Source organism: Podarcis pityusensis (assembly GCF_964106645.2).
Source record: "Podarcis pityusensis genome assembly, chromosome: 14".
Lineage (NCBI taxonomy): Eukaryota > Metazoa > Chordata > Lepidosauria > Squamata > Lacertidae > Podarcis > Podarcis pityusensis.
Window position 1 is genome coordinate 3,133,296 of NC_138039.1, and position 19,369 is coordinate 3,152,664.

Below are 19,369 nucleotides of genomic sequence, written 5' to 3' on the forward strand. Positions count from 1 at the left end.
TATACGGCAGGTATGGGGCTGACCTGAGACAGCAAAACTTATCTAATACCACTTGTTGAATTCATGGCTTGAAGCAGAGACATTTTAGCTCACAGCTGATACGTGTAGCCACTATGCAATGCCACCTCTCAGCGAACAGTTTCCACACAGATACCAAGCTCAAACAGTTCAGACATTAAGTGATATGGCAAAATGCATATCTCCATCAGACTATGTTTGGTAGAAAGTTCAAATGCAAGCAGTTTGCCATGGGATGCATTGAACAAATCACTACATGTAGATTACCCCACCCATCCCTGAACCCCACAGTGAATCACACTGACAACCTAAGAGGAGCCCTTCAGCTGAATCAGACCAAAGGCTCATCTAGCCCAGCATCCAATTCTTCACTTGCAACCACTGAGACCTTGACTCCACTATTAAACCAGATGAACCTCGAAAGGTGTCCAGAGCACTGCCTAGTCCTGTTGGATGAGTTTCTGTTAGTAAGGCTTGAGGATGCAGACATGGTGCTTGGATCAGTCAGGGCAACCACTTGCACTCTGGACCTTTGCCCTTTTTGGCTGATAAAAACTTGCAGGGATGGGACAGCTGGCTGGGCCAGGGAGGTGATTACTGCCTGCTTCGAGAGGGGGTGGTCCCTGCCTACTTGAAGGAGGCAGTGGTAAAATGACAAATGACCTTTTGTTTGCCAAGCATTTAGTTGTTTAAACATTTGTAATCTGTCAATATAGGTTTTCATAACAATATCTATTTTGATAAAAAAAGTCTATAATGCAGACCCTCCAAGTGTCCCTATTTTCCAGGGACGTCCCTGATTTTGAGCAGCCGTCCCAGTTTCTGTTTTGATCCTGGAATGTCCCATTTTCCTTAGGATGTCCCTATTTTCATTGGAGAAATGTTGGAGGGTATGGAGGTATCCGACTCCAGAGCCATCTAAAGGCATTTCTGTATAGGGAAGGGGTTTTTTAATATTTAATGTTTTATATATGTTGGAAGCTGCCCAGAATGGCTGGGGCAAGATGTGTAGGGTATAAATAGTAAAATTATCATTATGGAATGGGACATCCCTATTTTCGTCAGATAAATGTTAGAGGGTATGTACAATGTATTAGAACAAAGGAAATACATTGCAGGGGGTTGTACTAGATGACCCTCGGGATCCCTTTGAGCTGTACAATTCTATGATTCTATGAGATATCACAAAGGCAGCCCATAAGATAGTTGTACTGTCTTAAGTTTTAACTGTATTGTATGTTTACCCATTTTGTTCTTTTGTGATGCAATGATACAAAAATAAAAATCTTTCCTCATTACAAAGCTGAAAAATATAATCTATAGATTGCTATTCTAAAAGCCACTTACGTGTACTCGTTGGTGAAGGCCGTGGTTTCCCTGCCATTGTGCAGCCATTTAAATTCCAAAGGCCAGCTACCTTCTGCCAAACATGTAAGCACGAGGCGGTTCCCTTCTAGGTGAGTCTGGGGCAAGCCTGGCTCTGTCTTGAAATAGGGTGCAACGTCATCTGAAATAGGATAGAAAAACAAAGTCAAAATGAGGGAACAAGGTTGTGAAATTGCTTTATGTTCTTTTTCAAGACAGACTACAAATCAAGCGCTTACGGTTTTGATTTTTCTAGAAAGGGTTCAGGTACCTCCTAGAATTTCACAGCAACCAAAGAGAACAGACAGAAAATGCCTATCCAAATTCTTTATTTAATCTTCCCATCATAGGTGTTTCAATACACATCACATATATGTACATATTGCTACTCTGATAATCTAACTTCTATGCAAATAAGAACATAAGAAGGGTATGCAGGATCAGGCCCATCTAATCTAGCTTCCTGTTCTCATAGTGGCTCACAGACACCTGCAGGATTCAATGTCAATGGCACTCTCCCTTCTGCGGTTTCCAGCAGTTGGTATTCAGAAGCATTACTGCCTTTGATCATGCAGATGGAGCAAAGTCATCCTGGTTAAAAGCCATTGTTAGCCTTATTCTCCATGAATTCATCTAATCCTCTTTTAAAGCCATCCAAGTTGGTGACCATCACTACTTCCACTAATAACAATAACAAATTTTTTATTATTCGTATCCCGCCCATCTGACTGGGTTGCCCCAACACTCTGGGCGGTTTCCAACAGCAGTGTACCTATTTACTACCGGTCGAGTTTTGAGAAATGATTTTTGTTGAAATTAATTTAATCACAAAACAGTAAGTACAGTGGTACCTCAGGTTAAGAACTTAATTCGTTCTGGAGGTCCGTTCTAAACCTGAAACTGTTCTTAACCCGAAGCACCACTTTAGCTAATGGGGCCTCCCGCTGCCACCACGCCGCCCCCGTGCAATTTCTGTTCTCAAACAGAAGCAAAGTTCTTAACCTGAGGTACTATTTCTGGGTTAGTGGAGTCTGTAACCTGAAGCGTCTGTAACCTGAAGCATCTGTAACCTGAGGTACCACTATATTTCCAGCAGTGCCAGCCTGCCCATGAGGCAGGCTAAAGCAACTGAGGTTGCATGGCGGTGGCTTCTTCCAGTGAGATCTTGCAGAACTTGCATGAGATATCACAAGATATTGCCATAAACCATTGCAGCCACACGACCCCCGTAAGCAAGACTTAGGTGAGAAGGACAGCTTCTTGTTTCATCTCAGGTGGGGAAATGGGACGGGGCAGTATTGGGGCAATTTTTTAATAAAAAAATTAATGTTTGGCAAACTTTTATTCAGCATATAAATAAATGATGGAAATAATATTCAGACCCTCCCACCTCGATACGCCTGTATTTTGAATGTTGTTGTTTTTTTTGATGTTATTGATTATTTTTGATGGAGTTTTAGATTCTGTATCACTTACATGTATCTGCCCAAGAATAGAGAGAATAATAATAATATTGCTTTATAACATTTCACCACTCACCTCCTGCTCTGATAATTAAAGATAATAGCTGTTTCTTTTTTTCATATCCTATTCCATCCTTTCTCAGACTAGTAAGCTTTTCTTATTCCTTTCTTCTAGGTATGTATGTATTTATGGATCTCTCACTGCCCACTTATCTCAATATAAGCCTGTATCTTTCTTTGTACTGAAAATTAAATCAAGATAAATTAATTTCTGAAAAATCTTCATCAGTGGCCAAAATGTTGAAAAGATAATGGGGGGGGGGGGGGTTTGGAGGATTAAAAAACAGAGAGAGACACACACTTACACACACACACACACAGAGAGAGAGAGAGAGAGTTAGGATCTTAGAGGAATGGATATCTATACTGAAGTTATATCATTATTCTGCCACTCATCCTTAGTCCCTAACTTTTTCCATATTTTTTTTTAAAAAAATGCTTCATAGAATGAGAGCATACCGTATCGCTGTACAAGATATTTGAATCCTACACAAAAAACAATGAAGGGAAAATACAGTGATAGAACTTGGTAATAAATGTATGCCCTTTCCTTACATTTCCTTACATGCCCAAGTAACTTACAAAACCAATATGTTACCTTCCCTCTCATCTTCCCATTCCAGCTCCCCACCCCCTGCATAAAACTTTAAAAAGCCATAGTAGGGCATAGCTGCCTGCTGTTATTGCCTTTTTCACGAAGTCTGTATGAGTGTGCTGTCTCACACTCAAATTTAAATAGATGTGGAATTGATCTCAGAAGCAACAGAGAGGGAGAAGGTTGGGAGGAAGAGGTGTCAGAAACTGAAGAGGTCACTGGGAGCAGGGAAAGTTTGTGGTGGAGTGAAGTCCAAAATCAGAAACAGAGGCAAAGGCAGAAGCAGGAAAGAAGGGAGGCCAGGTGGTAGAGATGTTTTAAGGGGGGTGTCTCCTGCTTCTGCTGCAGCAAGCTCCCCTCCCTCCTGGTCTCCTAGGACCAGAAGAGGTATGAAGAGGGAGGAGCAAACACAAGCACATCAGCGTAGTCTCAGATTGCTTGGGAAGGACCTGCGGGGGGTGGGGTGGAGAGAGATTTAGGCAGCTGTGGGAAGGCAGGGAACTTCAGCCTCCATAACTGCCTCATAGGGACAAGACGTACAGAGAAGAGTTGCTGGGCTCACTAGGCCTGGTACACCTGAGCCAGCCTTGTTTCTGCTGATAAAGATTTAACTCCATGTGATGTTTTGCTGACTGGGTCCCTGACACTTGGTTCACCCTCTCAATTTAATTATTTTAAATTTAAGCTGTGAACTAAAATCCAGGCCTGGTAATGTAATTAAACTGTTTCTGTTATGGTTTTGTACAGTATTGTATTGTATGCAAATATCAAGGCCCAAGTTAAGCAGGATATAACAATCCTTTTAAACTTCATTGTTTATACTCAGCACTCACATATGATGAAAATGTTTATAAAGCTGTTACAAAGTAATATCTTATTCAAAGTTTTTTATCATGCATTGTTTTCTTTTGAAATGCAAAGATGTGATTTGTATTTATAATTTCAAATGTTTAATATAAATGCAATTTTATTAAAAGTTTTACCACAATAAATTTATTATCTGCACACAATGAGAGATTAGTTGCACAAAAGACTACAGAAGATTGTGCAGCAAGAGCTGGGGAAGATGATAGAGTCTAAGTGTCCAAGTCTAAATATATGACCCGACACAATAGTTTCCATGAGGGGGGCATGGCAGTTGAACTAGGTTAAACACTATTCAGGTTTGCTGTTTAAATTAAATAGCACTGAATCCAAAGTTCATCTGATATTACCTATAGCTACTGGAGTTGTTTACCATCCACCACAGGGAACTGCTGTTTAGCAGGCTATGTACTCCAACACATTCAGCCCCGAGACTAAAGTAAGTTATATGCCTCCATTCAACAGGGCTTACTTCTTAATAAATGTGCATAAGAACACACTCATAAGTTGCTAAGCTTTCTTGATGTTCAAGCAAAGGCACTCACTTCCTAACAGTGTGCATTGTCCTGAACCCATATTTGATTCTTGTTAGAACTTAGTTCTATTAATTTCAATGGGTCTACTCCAAGCAGAACTGTTTCAAGTCTTGGAACTCTTGTTACTACTCTTGAACTTCTGAAACTTGGCCTTTGTCCTCAAATTGGATTTATTGTTGTCACTCATTTGCCTTGTAAGAGCACCTGGATTAGCTGCTGCTCTTGCCTAGCTACTGTGTTTGTACTGTTAAACAGGTATAGTAAAAGTTTAGTACTTTACTTTTACAGTAATCACCTCTTAGGTGGGAGACAGGACACGGGGATTGTAATGTAGAGATGTCCTGTAGAGACATCTTGGCAAGGCAAGGGGCAGAGGAATGGGACAAGGCTGTGGAATTGGATTCTGGGGTGGAGTCCAGTGGTTGGGGGGGAGGTGTTGATATGTTTGTTGGGGAGGGATTAAGCAGGTTAAGTCAGGAGTGCTCTGATGGTGTTTCCTGCTTGGCAGGGTGTTGGACTCGATGGCCCTTGTGGTCTCTTCCAACTCTATGATTCTATGATTCTAGGTTATTGATCTGAGGCCCTGCCTCATTACTATTGGACATCCCAAGAGGAGAGGAGGAGCTGCCTGACCTGTCTTTGGCACTGCTTCCCATCCTAGAAATGCGCCCCAGCTCCAGGGAGGTGCCTGAGGATGAGTCAGACAGTGGTCCAGCCTGGAAGAAGAGGTGGGCCAAAGGACTTACTGCTGAGAGGACACTGGGCCATAGGCAAAATCAGATGTTGTGAAGCAATATTACTGGAATAAAGGCTGACATACAGCTGACCAGATATTAGTTGGTGCCTTCTTTGAGCCCTCTGCTAGGTATGGTCCATAGAAAGTATGAAAAATGCCTCCTTTGATGTGCCCCTTCCCCAGGGGCAGAGCACAATATTCTAATAAAGTATGCTCAATTTTTTTTTTTACTCTTTACTGTATTTGAAGTTCTGACCTCAAATATAGTTGTGTTTATACCCTCTGGTATAATACGTGGTGCTAGGCTGTTCTGCTTCTTGCATTCACAAGAATTAAATCCAGTTCATTAAACTCTCTTTAGAAAGTTAGAAAAGTAAGCTTGGATGAAATGATTATCACAGCAGGACATGTCTCAGGATAAATGAAGAATTTTGATAGCAGCTTTGAACAAAAACATCCTGTAGAACAGCAAGATTAATGTGCCTTTCAACATTGTCTTTAACCAGACGGTCTTAAAATTACTTCTTTTTTTTTTAAGAAAAAATCCGCTTTGGGGTTTGAATGAGAGAGTTTTTAATAGTGTGCAAGTGTTGGATATAGTTTTGAAACTATCATCAACCTGTGGATCAAAATTGCTAACAAGATTCCATGATAGGAAAGCACAAGCAGGAGCTGGAGAATCAGTCATAAAAAGGCTCTTCTTCAGCAGGGAGAAAATATCAAAGAGCATTTTTTTATTCATTCTATGCCCTTTTGCAGTTATTTTACACATCAATAGGAAAAGGATCTAGCCAACATTATGTATGATCTCTTACCAACCCAGCCATAATTACTATGTCAGTCCTTCCGTTCCAAATCTAGAACCAACCAACTTTTAAAATTAAACCTATTTCAAGTTTTATTTAGTGTAAGGCTTGTTCAGGAATGCACTTCTAAACACACTTTATTTTTCTACAATTTATATGAAACATGCAAACTTAAATTGGTTGGTTGTATTCAACTAAGTTCTGCTTGGAGTAGACCCATTGAAATTAATAGGTACCACTCCAGCGGGAAGGTAAACAAGGTTATCCATCTACCCAACAAGCTTTTATGCAGTCAGAGAAGACTTGATTACTCGTGAGAGTCCCTCTATCTGCAAGAATTCCTAGACTGAAGAAAGGCACTAATCTCTGGGGCAAGGGAGTCTCCTCTTGTCTCTTATGGCATTGTTTCTCCCTGGAAGGCATTACCAGTCACCTCCTCCTCCAAACTCTTCCACTCTGTCAGAACAGTCTGGGCCCTGGGTATCTCTCATCCTCCACAGACTGGGAAGCCCCAGGGTCCCCCAACTCATGCAGTCTTGGCATGTCCAGAGGCAGAGTGGCAGCTTCATCAAGTGGGTTCTGCTGCTTAGTTTCATCCCCCTCCCCACACACCTCAGGTGCTGTCCACATTGGAAACGACAACACTCTGAAGCTCTTATTCGTTCAAGCTCTTATTTGCTTCAAGTTACAAGAAAGGCGATTCCAACTAAACATCAGGAAACATTTTCTGACAGTAAGAGCTGTTCAACAGTGGAACGGTCTTCCTCAGGAGGTTGTGGACTCTCCTTCCTTGGAGGTTTTTAAGCAGAGGTTGATCATCTGTCATAGATGCTTTAGCTTAGTTTCCTGCATTACAGGGGCTTGGACTAGATGACCCTTGGGGTCCCTTCCAAATCTACAATTCTTTGATTCTATGATTCCATGAATGAAACTTCCAGTTGCACCAATAACTTTTTTTGGGGGGGGGGGGTGGATGATTATAATTGAGTCTGCAGTTGTAGGGAAGGATTAACCTCCCATTCCTATACACCATGCACATATTTATCTCCCCACAGCTGATATTTAAAGGAGGGGATGCCTAAATTTGCTAAATGCAATCACACATTTAAAATACTTAGTTTGGCCCCTCCTAACTTGTCAAAGTGTGTGGCCATTTCCAAGTTTGCACTCAGTTATTTTTCTGGAACTTCAGCCTTATTCTCAAGATATAAAAGACCCCCCTCTACATGTCCCTTCCAGGTATGATAGCAGTTTATGTGTGCTAATACTGCATTGCTGCTTCCATGAGCAGTTGTATGAAATCAGAAAGTGCAGGCAGAATTCTATGCACACAGAGTTTCTGTCTTCCCCTGCACACAGTCAGATTATTTTTATTTTTAGCATAAACAAAATCACAGGAAAACTGATATGAAATATCAAAGCAAAAAGAAAGTAGGGTCAGAAACATTGGTAATGCATTCCAGACTGTAAGTATAATAAAAATTATAACAAGTCTATATAAATAAAAGGGATGCGGGTGGCGCTGTGGGTTAAACCACAGAGCCTAGGACTTGCCGATCAGAAGGTCAGCGGTTCGAATCCCTGCGACGGGGTGAGCTCCTGTTGCTCGGTCCCTGCTCCTGCCAACCTAGCAGTTCGAAAGCATATCAAAGTGCAAGTAGATAAATAGGTACCACTCCGGCAGGAAGGTAAACGGCGTTTCCGTGTGCTGCTCTGGTTTGCCAGAAGCGGCTTAGTCATGCTGGCCACATGACCCGGAAGCTGTACGCCAGCTCCCTTGGCCAATAAAGCGAGATGAGCTCCGCAACCCCAGAGTCAGCCACAAATGGACCTAATGGTCAGGAGTCCCTTTACCTTTATATAAATAAAAATGCCATGAACATAGGTAAAGGTAAAGGTACCCCTGCCCGTATGGGCCAGTCGTGCCCGACTCTAGGGTTGTGCGCTCATCTCACTTAAGAGGCCGGGAGCCAGCGCTGTCCGAAGACACTTCCGGGTCACGTGGCCAGCGTGACGAAGCTGCACTGGCAAGCCAGCACCAGCGCAGCACACAGAAACGCCGTTTACCTTCCCGCTATAAAGCGGTACCTATTTATCTACTTGCACTTAGGGGTGCTTTCGAACTGCTAGGTGGGCAGGAGCTGGGACCGAAAGACGGGAGCTCACCCCGCCGCCGGGATTCGAACCACCGACCATACGATCGGCAAGTCCTAGGCACTGAGGTTTTACCCACAGTGCCACCCGCGTCCCCGCGATGAACATGGATATCCCTTATTTTCAGGCGAGGGGGAGTTAGACTCTGTTGATGTGCTGTGCACCAAATTCTTTAATACAATGCATAGGATTTCCTGAGCCAAGAGTAAGTCTTTCCTCCAAGGGTGGGAGCTAGGAGTCCAAGATCTGCCCCTAGTCTCCTCTTCCAGGATGCAGAACAGCAGTGGACATTATGGGTGAAGAAGGAGCAGAGCTTGAGAAGAGAGGTTCCTGGGTATAGCAGTGGGCAAGTCAAGCTCAATGTGGAACTGCCATCTTTCTAATAGAATCTAGAATACAGGCACTGAATGGAAAATACTCACTGCTCCAGGCTTAGTACACTCTGAAAGAGAATTCGGGCTTCACTGATGCCCATGGCAAAACCTCTAACTATTATCAAAGAACTTCTGTTAGTAACATTTTTCTTTAAAACTACAAGAAAAATGTGTTTTTAAAAAACCCACCCACAGTAGGTTTCAGAACTATGGAGAAAAAGGCATAAAAGTTTTATATAACTTAATTATGAACAGTTTGCATGCTGCAGCCCATAAGCAAGTAAGTAAAGTTTGCCCCAGGGTCCTCTCAAATCAATGGGAATTGCCAGCATGTGTGAAAGGCAGTTGTGGAATAAATCCACTAGTCCGCTTTTCCCCCCTCTAGGAAACTACTGAGCTATCCAATGAAACTGATGTCTAAAAACCAAATAGTTACCCAAATTATCTCTTTCTATCCATTTTCATTAGTTTATACCAACACCTACGTTAATAGAAAGATAATTCCACTCTGGGGATATTTTCCTGTTTCTTCTTTCTAGCTTAATCTTCTCCCCATATTCTTTTACTGTCCCCCAACCGACACTTCTTGTATGTTACAAAGCTGTTGTCGGCGCCTTTGGGCACTTGCCTCTCTACAGCTGATGAGTAAAAAGAAAAAAAGCTTGAAAATAAGTCCTCAACAATTGCAGCTGAAATACTTGCATTATATTTTACTGTGCTGAAGCACAGATCAACCTTCCACAACAAGGGGTTTCTTCGGCTCCATGGTTTGAACAGGAAATATTGAGGTCTAACTTGGTGAGCTGCTATAAACCTGGTGATGCCTGAACAGATTAGAAGGAAAATGGGCTTCTGACTAATACCAATTCCTACAACTGGCAGGTAGTATGATTTTAAATTCTGGGAGCCTTGGTATTCTGCCTTTGCCTAGTCAAGCACCTACTGAACAATACCTTCAGGTCTAGATCTAAGTACAACCATCCATGGTCTTGGCCTGTCCATGACCAGGAACACCTGGCAACTCCAGCTGTACTCGTCAAAGTTTAAGGTCATTGGATATTATCTAGAACTCCATCTGACACCTGAACTTCTACAATTCAAATGGCACTGTAATAAAATTGTCCTCAAAATTCAATATTAGTAGAAGTTTAATTTTAATGGACCTACTAAAGCATTATTAAAAGAATATAGTTTTAAAGTTTATAAAACACTCTGATGCTCTAAGATATAAACCCTTCAAGAAATTGTATCGCCTTTAGATTTGTTTTTCACATTAAGTACAAACCATCCATTTATAAGTTACACTAGCTAATCAGCATACACTCAAACTGAGTTCAAACAAAATGGAAAATAAGCAAGATTTCAATCTGAAAAGGTTATCACAACCATGACAATTATAAATTCCTATTCCCCTGGCTCACAACAATTTGAGAGTTTACTAAGTATTTTATCTCCCTCGATACACATACCGTATTTTTCTCTGTATAACACGCACCCGACCATAACACGCACGTAGTTTTTAGAGGAGGAAAATCTGTAGGCATGCTACCCGTAGGCATTCCCTCCATAACACGCACAGACATTTCCCCTTACTTTCTAGGAGGAAAAAAGTGAGTGTTATGGTGCAAAAAATACGGTAAATATGACTAGGAACATTTCTACTGTTTCCCCAGATGGAAACCACAAGATATTCAATGTTGGTTATGGAATAGCAGGCACACTATTGATTGTTTTGAATCTCCAAGAAGTAAATCCTCTTAACCCCAAATGTTAGTGATAGTGGTCAGCTGTTTTTGAATATCCACCATTCTGTATTATACATCTTTTCATGAAAACATGGCCCAAGGCCCCAATTTACCCCATAGGATCATTTTACCTCAGTTATGAGACATTTTGGTCAAAAGAGGATTCTGAAACAATACAGAAACCTGCAAAAGCAGTTAAATTTGTATACTCCCAGGTCTTTCCTCTTGGGAAGTAGAAATCTCTAAGAAATCTTCTGAAATGAGTGCAGAATGAACTTAGAAGGTGATATAGCCAGTGGTCACATGCCTTCTTTAGAGCAGGCATGGTCAACCTGTGGCCATCCAGATGTTGTTAGACTCCCAACACCTATCAACATAGCCAGTGGTCAGAGATTGTTAGAGTTATAATCCAAAAACATGTGAAGGGCTGCAAGTTCCTCACCCCTGCTATAAAACAATTCTAGATAATGGTTCCCTGCAATACTAAGACAAATCCAACCATTTAGATCCTTAGTGCTTGGTTTTAACAAAGGAATACTCTATGACACCAGGCTAAGAAGCTGTGGAATTGCCAGCTACAAAGATTTCTTTTATTTCTATTTTCCTTTGTTTTGTCTTCTAGCTTTTCTGAGCCCTGAAGTAATTCCTGAACTTTCTAGCCCTTCAGTTCTTCAGGGACACATACCTTTTTTACATTCTAAAGAAAAAGTCATTTCATACAAAATTATTATTGCTGATAATATAATTAATGAACCTATTGCAACTGATCAGTATAAAGTTTTTCATCTTCCTCAGTTACCTTTACAGAAACAAATCAAATGCAAATCCCAATACTAGCAGGTTAAATCTGCAATATGGGATGGTGTGTGTGGGTTCGGGAGAGAGACTTCCTTTGTATCAACAATTTGACTCCATAGCAAGCAAAAGCTTATATACAAGCCAATACAATACATAATTATTCCCTTTGTAGCAAAGCCTAATGTACATTATTACAAAATTACTAAGTAATATGCTATCCGTTCCCCACTACACTTTCAATCATGCTGTTAATTAAGAACAGGAAATCTTCAAAAGTACTTTTGAGTTGCCTGCGTTGCTGGCCTAGAAGCAGAGGGAAGGGAAGCAATTTTGGGAAAGGTGGTGAAATGGACAGAGTAAAATCTTCGCTTGATAAGATTCAACATGCTTTACCAAGACCCTTCAGTAAATAGACTAGCTGAGTTTGGCAAATGATTCTGAGTTCTCCAGAGGGATTAGATGCCACAGTACATGCTCCAACTTCAGATTAGAAAGGTCTTTCAATTACTAGGGGGCATGAAGAATTATATCACCAGACCTGCACTAATCCATTAAATCATAACTGAATATTTTCTAATAAAAGGTGCAGTCTGAACTATGAACTCAGAAGCCCCTTCCTACACTTAAAAGGAAAGTTTGAGAGTTCCTTGGGAGGGAGTATGTTTCCATTCCTAAGAAATCTTGAGGAGATGCTATAGAATGCACAAAGGTTCCTTTCTGTCACCTCCAAATAAAGTTTTGAGTACTGATCAGGTAAGAAATGGAATGCAGTCACATAAATTTTCAATCAACAGTTTATGGGTAGCATTGTATGTCCCTGCCTACACTGACCTTACACATGAGTGTACTTTGCATTTATGGATTTTATAAGGTTTCAAACAGCTCTTCATTACAGGTACAGTTGAATACTTTTCTCATTACATGGAGGGGGGCCTTCATATTATGTAGCTCACTAAAGGAGAAAGCAAGGACAGGGCAGCCAGTTCACAATGTTCAAATCCAGTCTCTCTGTCCATTTCCCAGTACACTGTGAATCAGGAGTGGCCCGTCTCATTTCACTGACTGAGTTGAAAAGGCAAGATGCTGCCCACCCCCACACTGCTGCCCCTCTGCCAAAGCCTCACTTACTGAGGCCGTGAAGGATCTAGCTGGAAGCTGCTGTCTCCACTTCTCCTTACTTCCCCAGCAGCAGTGGCAGGGACAGCCAGACTGGCCAAGTGGGTGCTGCCCATTGGGATTCCACCACCCGAGGTAGTTGCCTCAGTCTGCCCCATGGGTGGGTTGGCCCTGCTGTGAATCCTTAGCACAGGCATAGGCAAACTTGACCCCCCAGATGTTTTGGGACTACAACTCCCATCATCCCTCGCTAACAGGACCAGTCATCAGGGATGATGGGAATTGTAGTCCAAAAACATCTGGAGGGCTGAGTTTGCCTATGCCTGCCTTAGCATAACCAAGAAACAGAACCCAGAATGGATGAAAGAAAGCTTCATTCTCAAAAGCTAAAATTATCAGATGCAGGAAGCAGATGTGTTGTGCGGATGCCCCAAGTCTTGTGCACGTGACACGAGCAAGCCCCATGGTGTGCATGCTGTATGGCCAGCACAAAACTTAGAGGGCTAGTCCCTTCATGGAAAATTTTCAGGAGAGTGCCCCCTACCCACTTGGCGACCCTGGTTGGAGGAATATTGAGCACAGTGTTTGTGGTGTATGTGTGCAATTGTAGCATCAGTTTGTGTTTTTGCTTGATGTGCCCATATCATGCTCACCACCTTAGCTCTTTTGAAAGGACCAGTTAAGGTACTGATTTGTTTTAGAAAATTGAAGTAGGCATAAGATGCGGTACAGAAAAGTTTATGTGAGAGAATGGAGAAATTAAATCCCAAATAGCATAATAGAACAGTTTTGAAATTCCAAGGCAATGTGGCCATATCACATGAAATGTCTGGTTCAGTCACAAAGATCAACAATTTTCAGTTATTAAAGGCAACATATATATCCCATTCCTTTCTGATATTATTCTGTTCAAGTTTGTCAGTCATTAAACTAGAAAAGGTCATCACCTTCATATTTAATGCCAAAAGTAGCTTTGCGCTGTTTCACATTTTATTTTGTATGCTGTTCCTTTCCTATTAATTTCTGATCCTTATTCGTGAACTAGAAACAGTTTGCAAATTGGGGGGGGGGGGACTAGCCCTCTGCATTTTACGAAGAACTGATTCTCACTGTGAATTTTGCACTCCAACATGGATACTAGAGCTCTGCAACCAATTTGTCCAAATCCCAAACAGATTTGTTTACAATTTGTGCTGAATCCATATAGGCAGCTACAAATCACTTCACAGCAGGTAGACCCAATAAATATATTTGTAGTGGGTTGTGCTGATCTAGAATGGAAGAAACCGTCTCTCTAAAGGCAGAGATACAGTCTGTAAAATGTTGCAAGTATTAATTACAGCTCCATATAATGAGAATGCCAAGGGAAGGAGAGGGGAAGGAATGAGTTAGATGGATTCGGAGGCCAGGATAGGATAATATTTATTATATATCCTTCCTTTGACCATCCCTTTTGCAGCATAAAATGTGACAAGGGTGGGACAAGGGTGCTTAACCTTATTCATAATTATCCTGGATGGGATCTTCCCCTTTTTATCCCTCTAAACAAAACAATCACAAATAGCTTTATAATGTAAGCAGTACAATGCTGTTTACTTACATAAAGGTTCAGACTTGATTTCATCAGTAAGTAGCAGTGAAAGACAAGGCAGGCAGAATATACTTCTAGATCACAAAATACATGGTTACGATTTTTTTAAAATGGAGTCTGTGCTCAGGAAAGCACAAAAAAGCATCCTCTCTCTAGTTACATAGCAAAGAAAGGGACTGAGCTCTGAGCAGGGAGGAAGTACAGTGGTACCTCAGGTTACAGATGCTTCAGGTTACATACGCCGCTTACCCAGAAATAGTACCCTGGGTTAAGAACTTTGTTTCAGGATGAGAACAGAAATCGTGCACTGGCAGCAGCGGGAGGCCCCATTAGCTAAAGTGGTACCTCAGGTTAAGAACAGTTTCAAGCTAAGAATGGACCTCCAGAACGAATTAAGTTCTTAACCCGAGGTACCACTGTAATAAGGATTATTTTCCTTTTGATTTTCCCACCAGGGCAAGCAGGTGATATGACCTCACAGAGTGCCTTCTCTAGGAATTTACAGGGGAACTCCATGTGCTTTTGCTTATCTAGCAAAACCTGACATTTTATTTTGGCTGCAATATAATTTCCCATAGAATGGAACTGGGCTTTGCTGATTGAGCACTCCAGTCCAGGGCTAGAATATCACCCAACTTTCACCAATCACAGTGTCAGATGGGGGGTGGGAGTGTAAGGAATGGTGAAGTCTTAAACTGCAGCACCTCCACTCTTTTGTAAGTTCTGTCTCTTCAAATTTGGTGGCATTTTCTCATCTCGTGTTTTGTTTCCATCACAATATCCAACCCTGCCTTATATCTATTTGTTATCCAACCTTTCCCAATCAATCTCAGTTTCATCATTATACAAAAAAGGTTTCTTCTCAGTATTAGTTACTTAGGCAATGTCACTTTCCTTATCCCCACCACCACCATTTTGTCCCTGGTTTTTTAGGCTAGGCTTGCATTTTAGTTCTGTTTTCTGTGTGTCTTTACTAGTACTGTGTGTGTAGGTCTTATAAGTCAGTGCACAAGCAACACACATACAGTGTAATATTACATACATCATTGCAGTTCACTTAAGGTATATTAGCCAATCCATTCTGAAGAACTCTTAAATGTTTGCTGTCCATTAGGAGCTTTACAGCTGGGAGTGTGTATGTGTGTGGAGAAGATGAAATACTTAATCAAAAGCAGAAGTGAAGAAGACAGAGACTGAAAATAAGGGAGAAGGAAAGGGATGACACAGGAAAATGGGATGAGATAAAGAATCAGAATGGAGGTAGAAAGTAAGAATGGAAACATGAAAATTCAACGTTTTCTTTTATCCTTGAACTAAAGTAGTAAAATAATTATCTATTTGACAAAAACGGCATAATACAATTCCTAGGAAGTCTATACTCTGTTTTAATCAGCTTCAGGAATATATAGCTCACATAAGCATTATGGCTGTACAAAAATTAATTTTTTTGCATAGATTCATGTTAATGCTGTCTATTAAAGCTGAATAGATGGAAGTGTTTGAAAGCTACTGCTTTAATCATTTGTACAATGCACACTATTATACATTTGTCACAAATCTTTTTTGTCTGCATAATGGATCTTTGACTAGTGATTCCACATGAAACATGAATATGGGCAAACTGAAAGGTAACTTCTACTTAAGTCATTCTTAAAAGCTTAGATATTTCGAAAGTTTCTTTTTGTTCATTCAGTTAACAATTTCTATTAAACTTCTAACCAGACACGGAGACCTTTGCTTAGTCCAGAACATGCTACCCATAGCACAATATCAAACTATTCCACTCACCACCATCCATAGTTTATGCGTACTTTGTAACAGCCAGAGTGCATGTCCAAACTGAGCCAACATTTAATAAACTCTTAACATTGACTCCAGAGGAATTTCTGTGTCCTGTTGAGCCTACAGGAAACAATCTTTTCTACTGCTCATTTTTTAAACTCTCTGCTGCATCTTACAAGAGCCTACAGTCATCTGTTTCTGTTGCATGATACATCATTTGAATGACAATTCAGAAATTGTACCAGATGGATGTGTAACCCAAAACTACAAATAAGTTTCCTAAGAGAAAAAGCTATTAATAATCTAAGTCGCATACTTCAAAAACTGTGGAGGAGAATGGGTGCGTGTTACATTTTCAATTGTGCTATATCACAGCTTTTTGCAAATCTGAGGTCACTCATCACACTCCACCTGATCAGAAAGAGAAAGTTAGAGAGACAGATTCTGAAATATATCCTAACAGTACCTTCATTGCTGTCTCTCAACAAGTGTCACAAAACAGAAAACAAGATAATTCATTTCACCAGATTCTTATCACAGCCACATGTCTTATGTCACTACTACATCTACTCCCTCTGCCATTATTTCATGGAACAAACACAGCTGACAATCACAACAGCATCAAGTTTGGACATTAAGACCAATCAAATTCTAGCAATAGAATAAAATTCATTCCTTGGCTTAAGCAACAAATAGAAATGAGTCGCTTAAATCAGTAAGTTATCTGTGCACTCTGAATTTTGAGTGTCTAGCCAGATATTTGCTATTAAACTTCTTGAAAATCAATCTTACCTGCTTATGCCTTGCGTTACACACAGGAGAGTCTCGCCTTGTGCCTGTGCACAGCACTAAGTAACACAATGTCTTATTAGTCTTGCCTCCTTATTGTCTGAAGGAACCTGAATATTTGTTTCAAGCTGGCATTTAGAATACCTGCATTACACTTTTGAAAGGGAATAAGACTAGACGGTACTTAATAAAAAAACTGGAAAGTAAAACTGCACTCACTATGTTCACATAGGTGCTTCTCTAAACCTTATGTGGAAGAAAGCTTTAACTCACTTCTTTTTTCAAGCTGAATTAGAGAGCATATTTTCTTGAATTTCCCATTTTTTAATGTAAAACCTCAGGGAGCCTTAATTTTCTCCATCCAACTAGCAAGGGTACTTTTTAATTTTTTTATGTCTACTTTCTGTTCTATAGCTTTGCCAATGCATATGCTAGAATTCATTTGTTCCAATACCTTAGACAAAGGATGTATGAGCTTAAGACATAGTCCCAATTAGTTTTATCATAGGTGCTTTGCCAGGAAAGACAAGCATATATGTGCACATATCAAAAAACGGGTCTTAAATCAAAGCGCAAGCATATACTATTCCCCTTCTGTTCTGTAAATCAATCAAAGTGAATTTGGAAATGTAAGGTCTATTGAACTCCTGATAATCCAGATGGAGCTCAGAAGGCTGGTCCCTGCCAACAGCTCAGCTGCCCTCTCATTTTGGAACACCAATCATCACCTGTTTCAGAAATGAATAAATAACCCTCAAACCTCTTCTCATTTCTCTTCACTCTGTCTGCCACAAGAAAGCCATGAACAGCTTTTCTTTTCTTTCCTTCCTTCCTACTATGCTCCTTCCTTCCTTTTGGCCCTCTCCTGCCATCTCCTCCTCTTCTTTGTTTGCAAACTCCAACTCAGTTCCATTCTGCAAGATCTCCCCCTCCACCATCAGTTGCTTTATTTTTCCTACTGCTAGTAAAATGCTGTGAATGCAAGGCAATGAATCTGGGCATAAAATGCCCTCCCAAACACTCCCCAAAATGTATCTTAGGTTTGCTGCCTCTGTGTTGTGGAAGCAGCAAGGCAGCAAAAGCAAGTACAGTAGCCAGTTCCTTGTCATCTTGTGGCTCCCAGTAAGAAGGCAGGAAATTGTGCCTGCCCAGGCAATTGGATGGATCTTGCTATTGCTGACATATATAGTGGAATATGGTGTGACTAGGAAATGAAGAAACACCCATATCCCTGGTTTCATGGCTCATATCTCATAGCGGGGAGGGAGGGGGTGTTGCCCAATTGTCTAGATAACTGGGCAGCAACATTCTGTCCCCATTTGCAGTGCACAGCACTGGAAACAAAGGTGCCCCTGCATTGTCTTGGCAACTGCATATCTGCTATCTTCCTGACTGCAGCAATGGGGAGGGGGGAGCATCTGTCACGGTCCAGTTCACAGGCAATTGAAGTCCCGGCTGCGGACATCGGGACTGGGGCAAGATGGTGGGGTAGGAGCAAAAACGGGAGTCCAGAAGCCAGGAGTTGGGAAGCCAAGAGTCCGAGGGTCAGAGAGCGGGGAGTCAAGAAGTCAAGGGTCTGAGGATCAAGAAGCAAGGCGTCACAAAGGCAGGGCTCTGAGAATCAAGAAGCAATGAGTCACATGTCAAGGGATCAAAGAGCAAGGAGTCAAGGAACGAAACATAGCAAGGCAAAGAGCTGAAGGGAAATGCTGACCTTATATCCCTTCCCAGCTCTTTCCACCAGGTGCTGTGAGTTACCAATCAGTCTCACCAGTGAGGCCACACCTTGCCTCTTCAGAACAAACTTAGGAAGGCCCCAGTCCTGGTCACAGGGCCTGGCTCCTGCACGCACACCTGACAGCATCATCCATTTGCCTAGGCACTTGAGCAGTGTTCCTTACCTTCTGGCATGATGCTAGGATAAGTTGGAAAGACAGAAAAGAATGCCCAGTGAGCAAGGCAAGATGGGTACCGTCTTCCTTGCCCCTATCCCCCAGCACTCTGGTTTGTAAGGCTCTCTCTCTGAAGATCTGGTGACAGGCAAGGCTCCATCTTCACTGTCATTTCATTTGTCCTTTCCCGACTTTATTCTGTTGGCTCCTGATACTGACCTTGGAGCATTTTGGGGAAATGGATTAGAAATATGTTTCTTTTTAAAAAGGAATGTTCCGAGAACCTTATTCCAATTTCTCATTACCATTTCACAAGCTCTTCCCCAAGTTTAGGGGGATTTTTTGTGAGTTCCCATTTCAGTCCTGTGTCTCTTAGTTCTGAAACTGATGAAATGGCTTACACAGCTGGTTTACACAATTTTTAACACAACTGAGAATACATAAAAATTACTACTCCATGCTTTCCGAGAAGAGAAGAAAAAAACCAATGGCAGGATTGTTGAATGTGGATCAATTTTTATAAGGTGTACAGGGAAGGAATATACCCATCCCTCCAATGCATTATGCTCAGTGCCTATATTATACAGCTGAGTAGACCTACAAACTTCTAAATTAAACCTAGTATGTATTCTAATGCATTTGATGTGATATACCAAACTAAACATTATACTAAATTTGTGGCTGC

At 41.3% G+C, this 19,369-nt stretch overlaps 1 protein-coding gene across 7 annotated transcripts in view; it reads right to left on the minus strand.

The window, feature by feature from the left end:
- Nucleotides 1-19,369, minus strand: part of SDK1 (sidekick cell adhesion molecule 1) — a 566,813-nt gene that overhangs the window by 449,180 nt on the left and 98,264 nt on the right. For all 7 annotated transcript variants that reach the window (XM_080980906.1, XM_080980905.1, XM_080980909.1 and 4 more), the window contains exon 3: nucleotides 1,366-1,525. In XM_080980906.1, coding sequence (XP_080837032.1) covers nucleotides 1,366-1,525 — 160 coding nt within the window. The remainder of the gene's footprint in view (nucleotides 1-1,365; nucleotides 1,526-19,369) is intronic.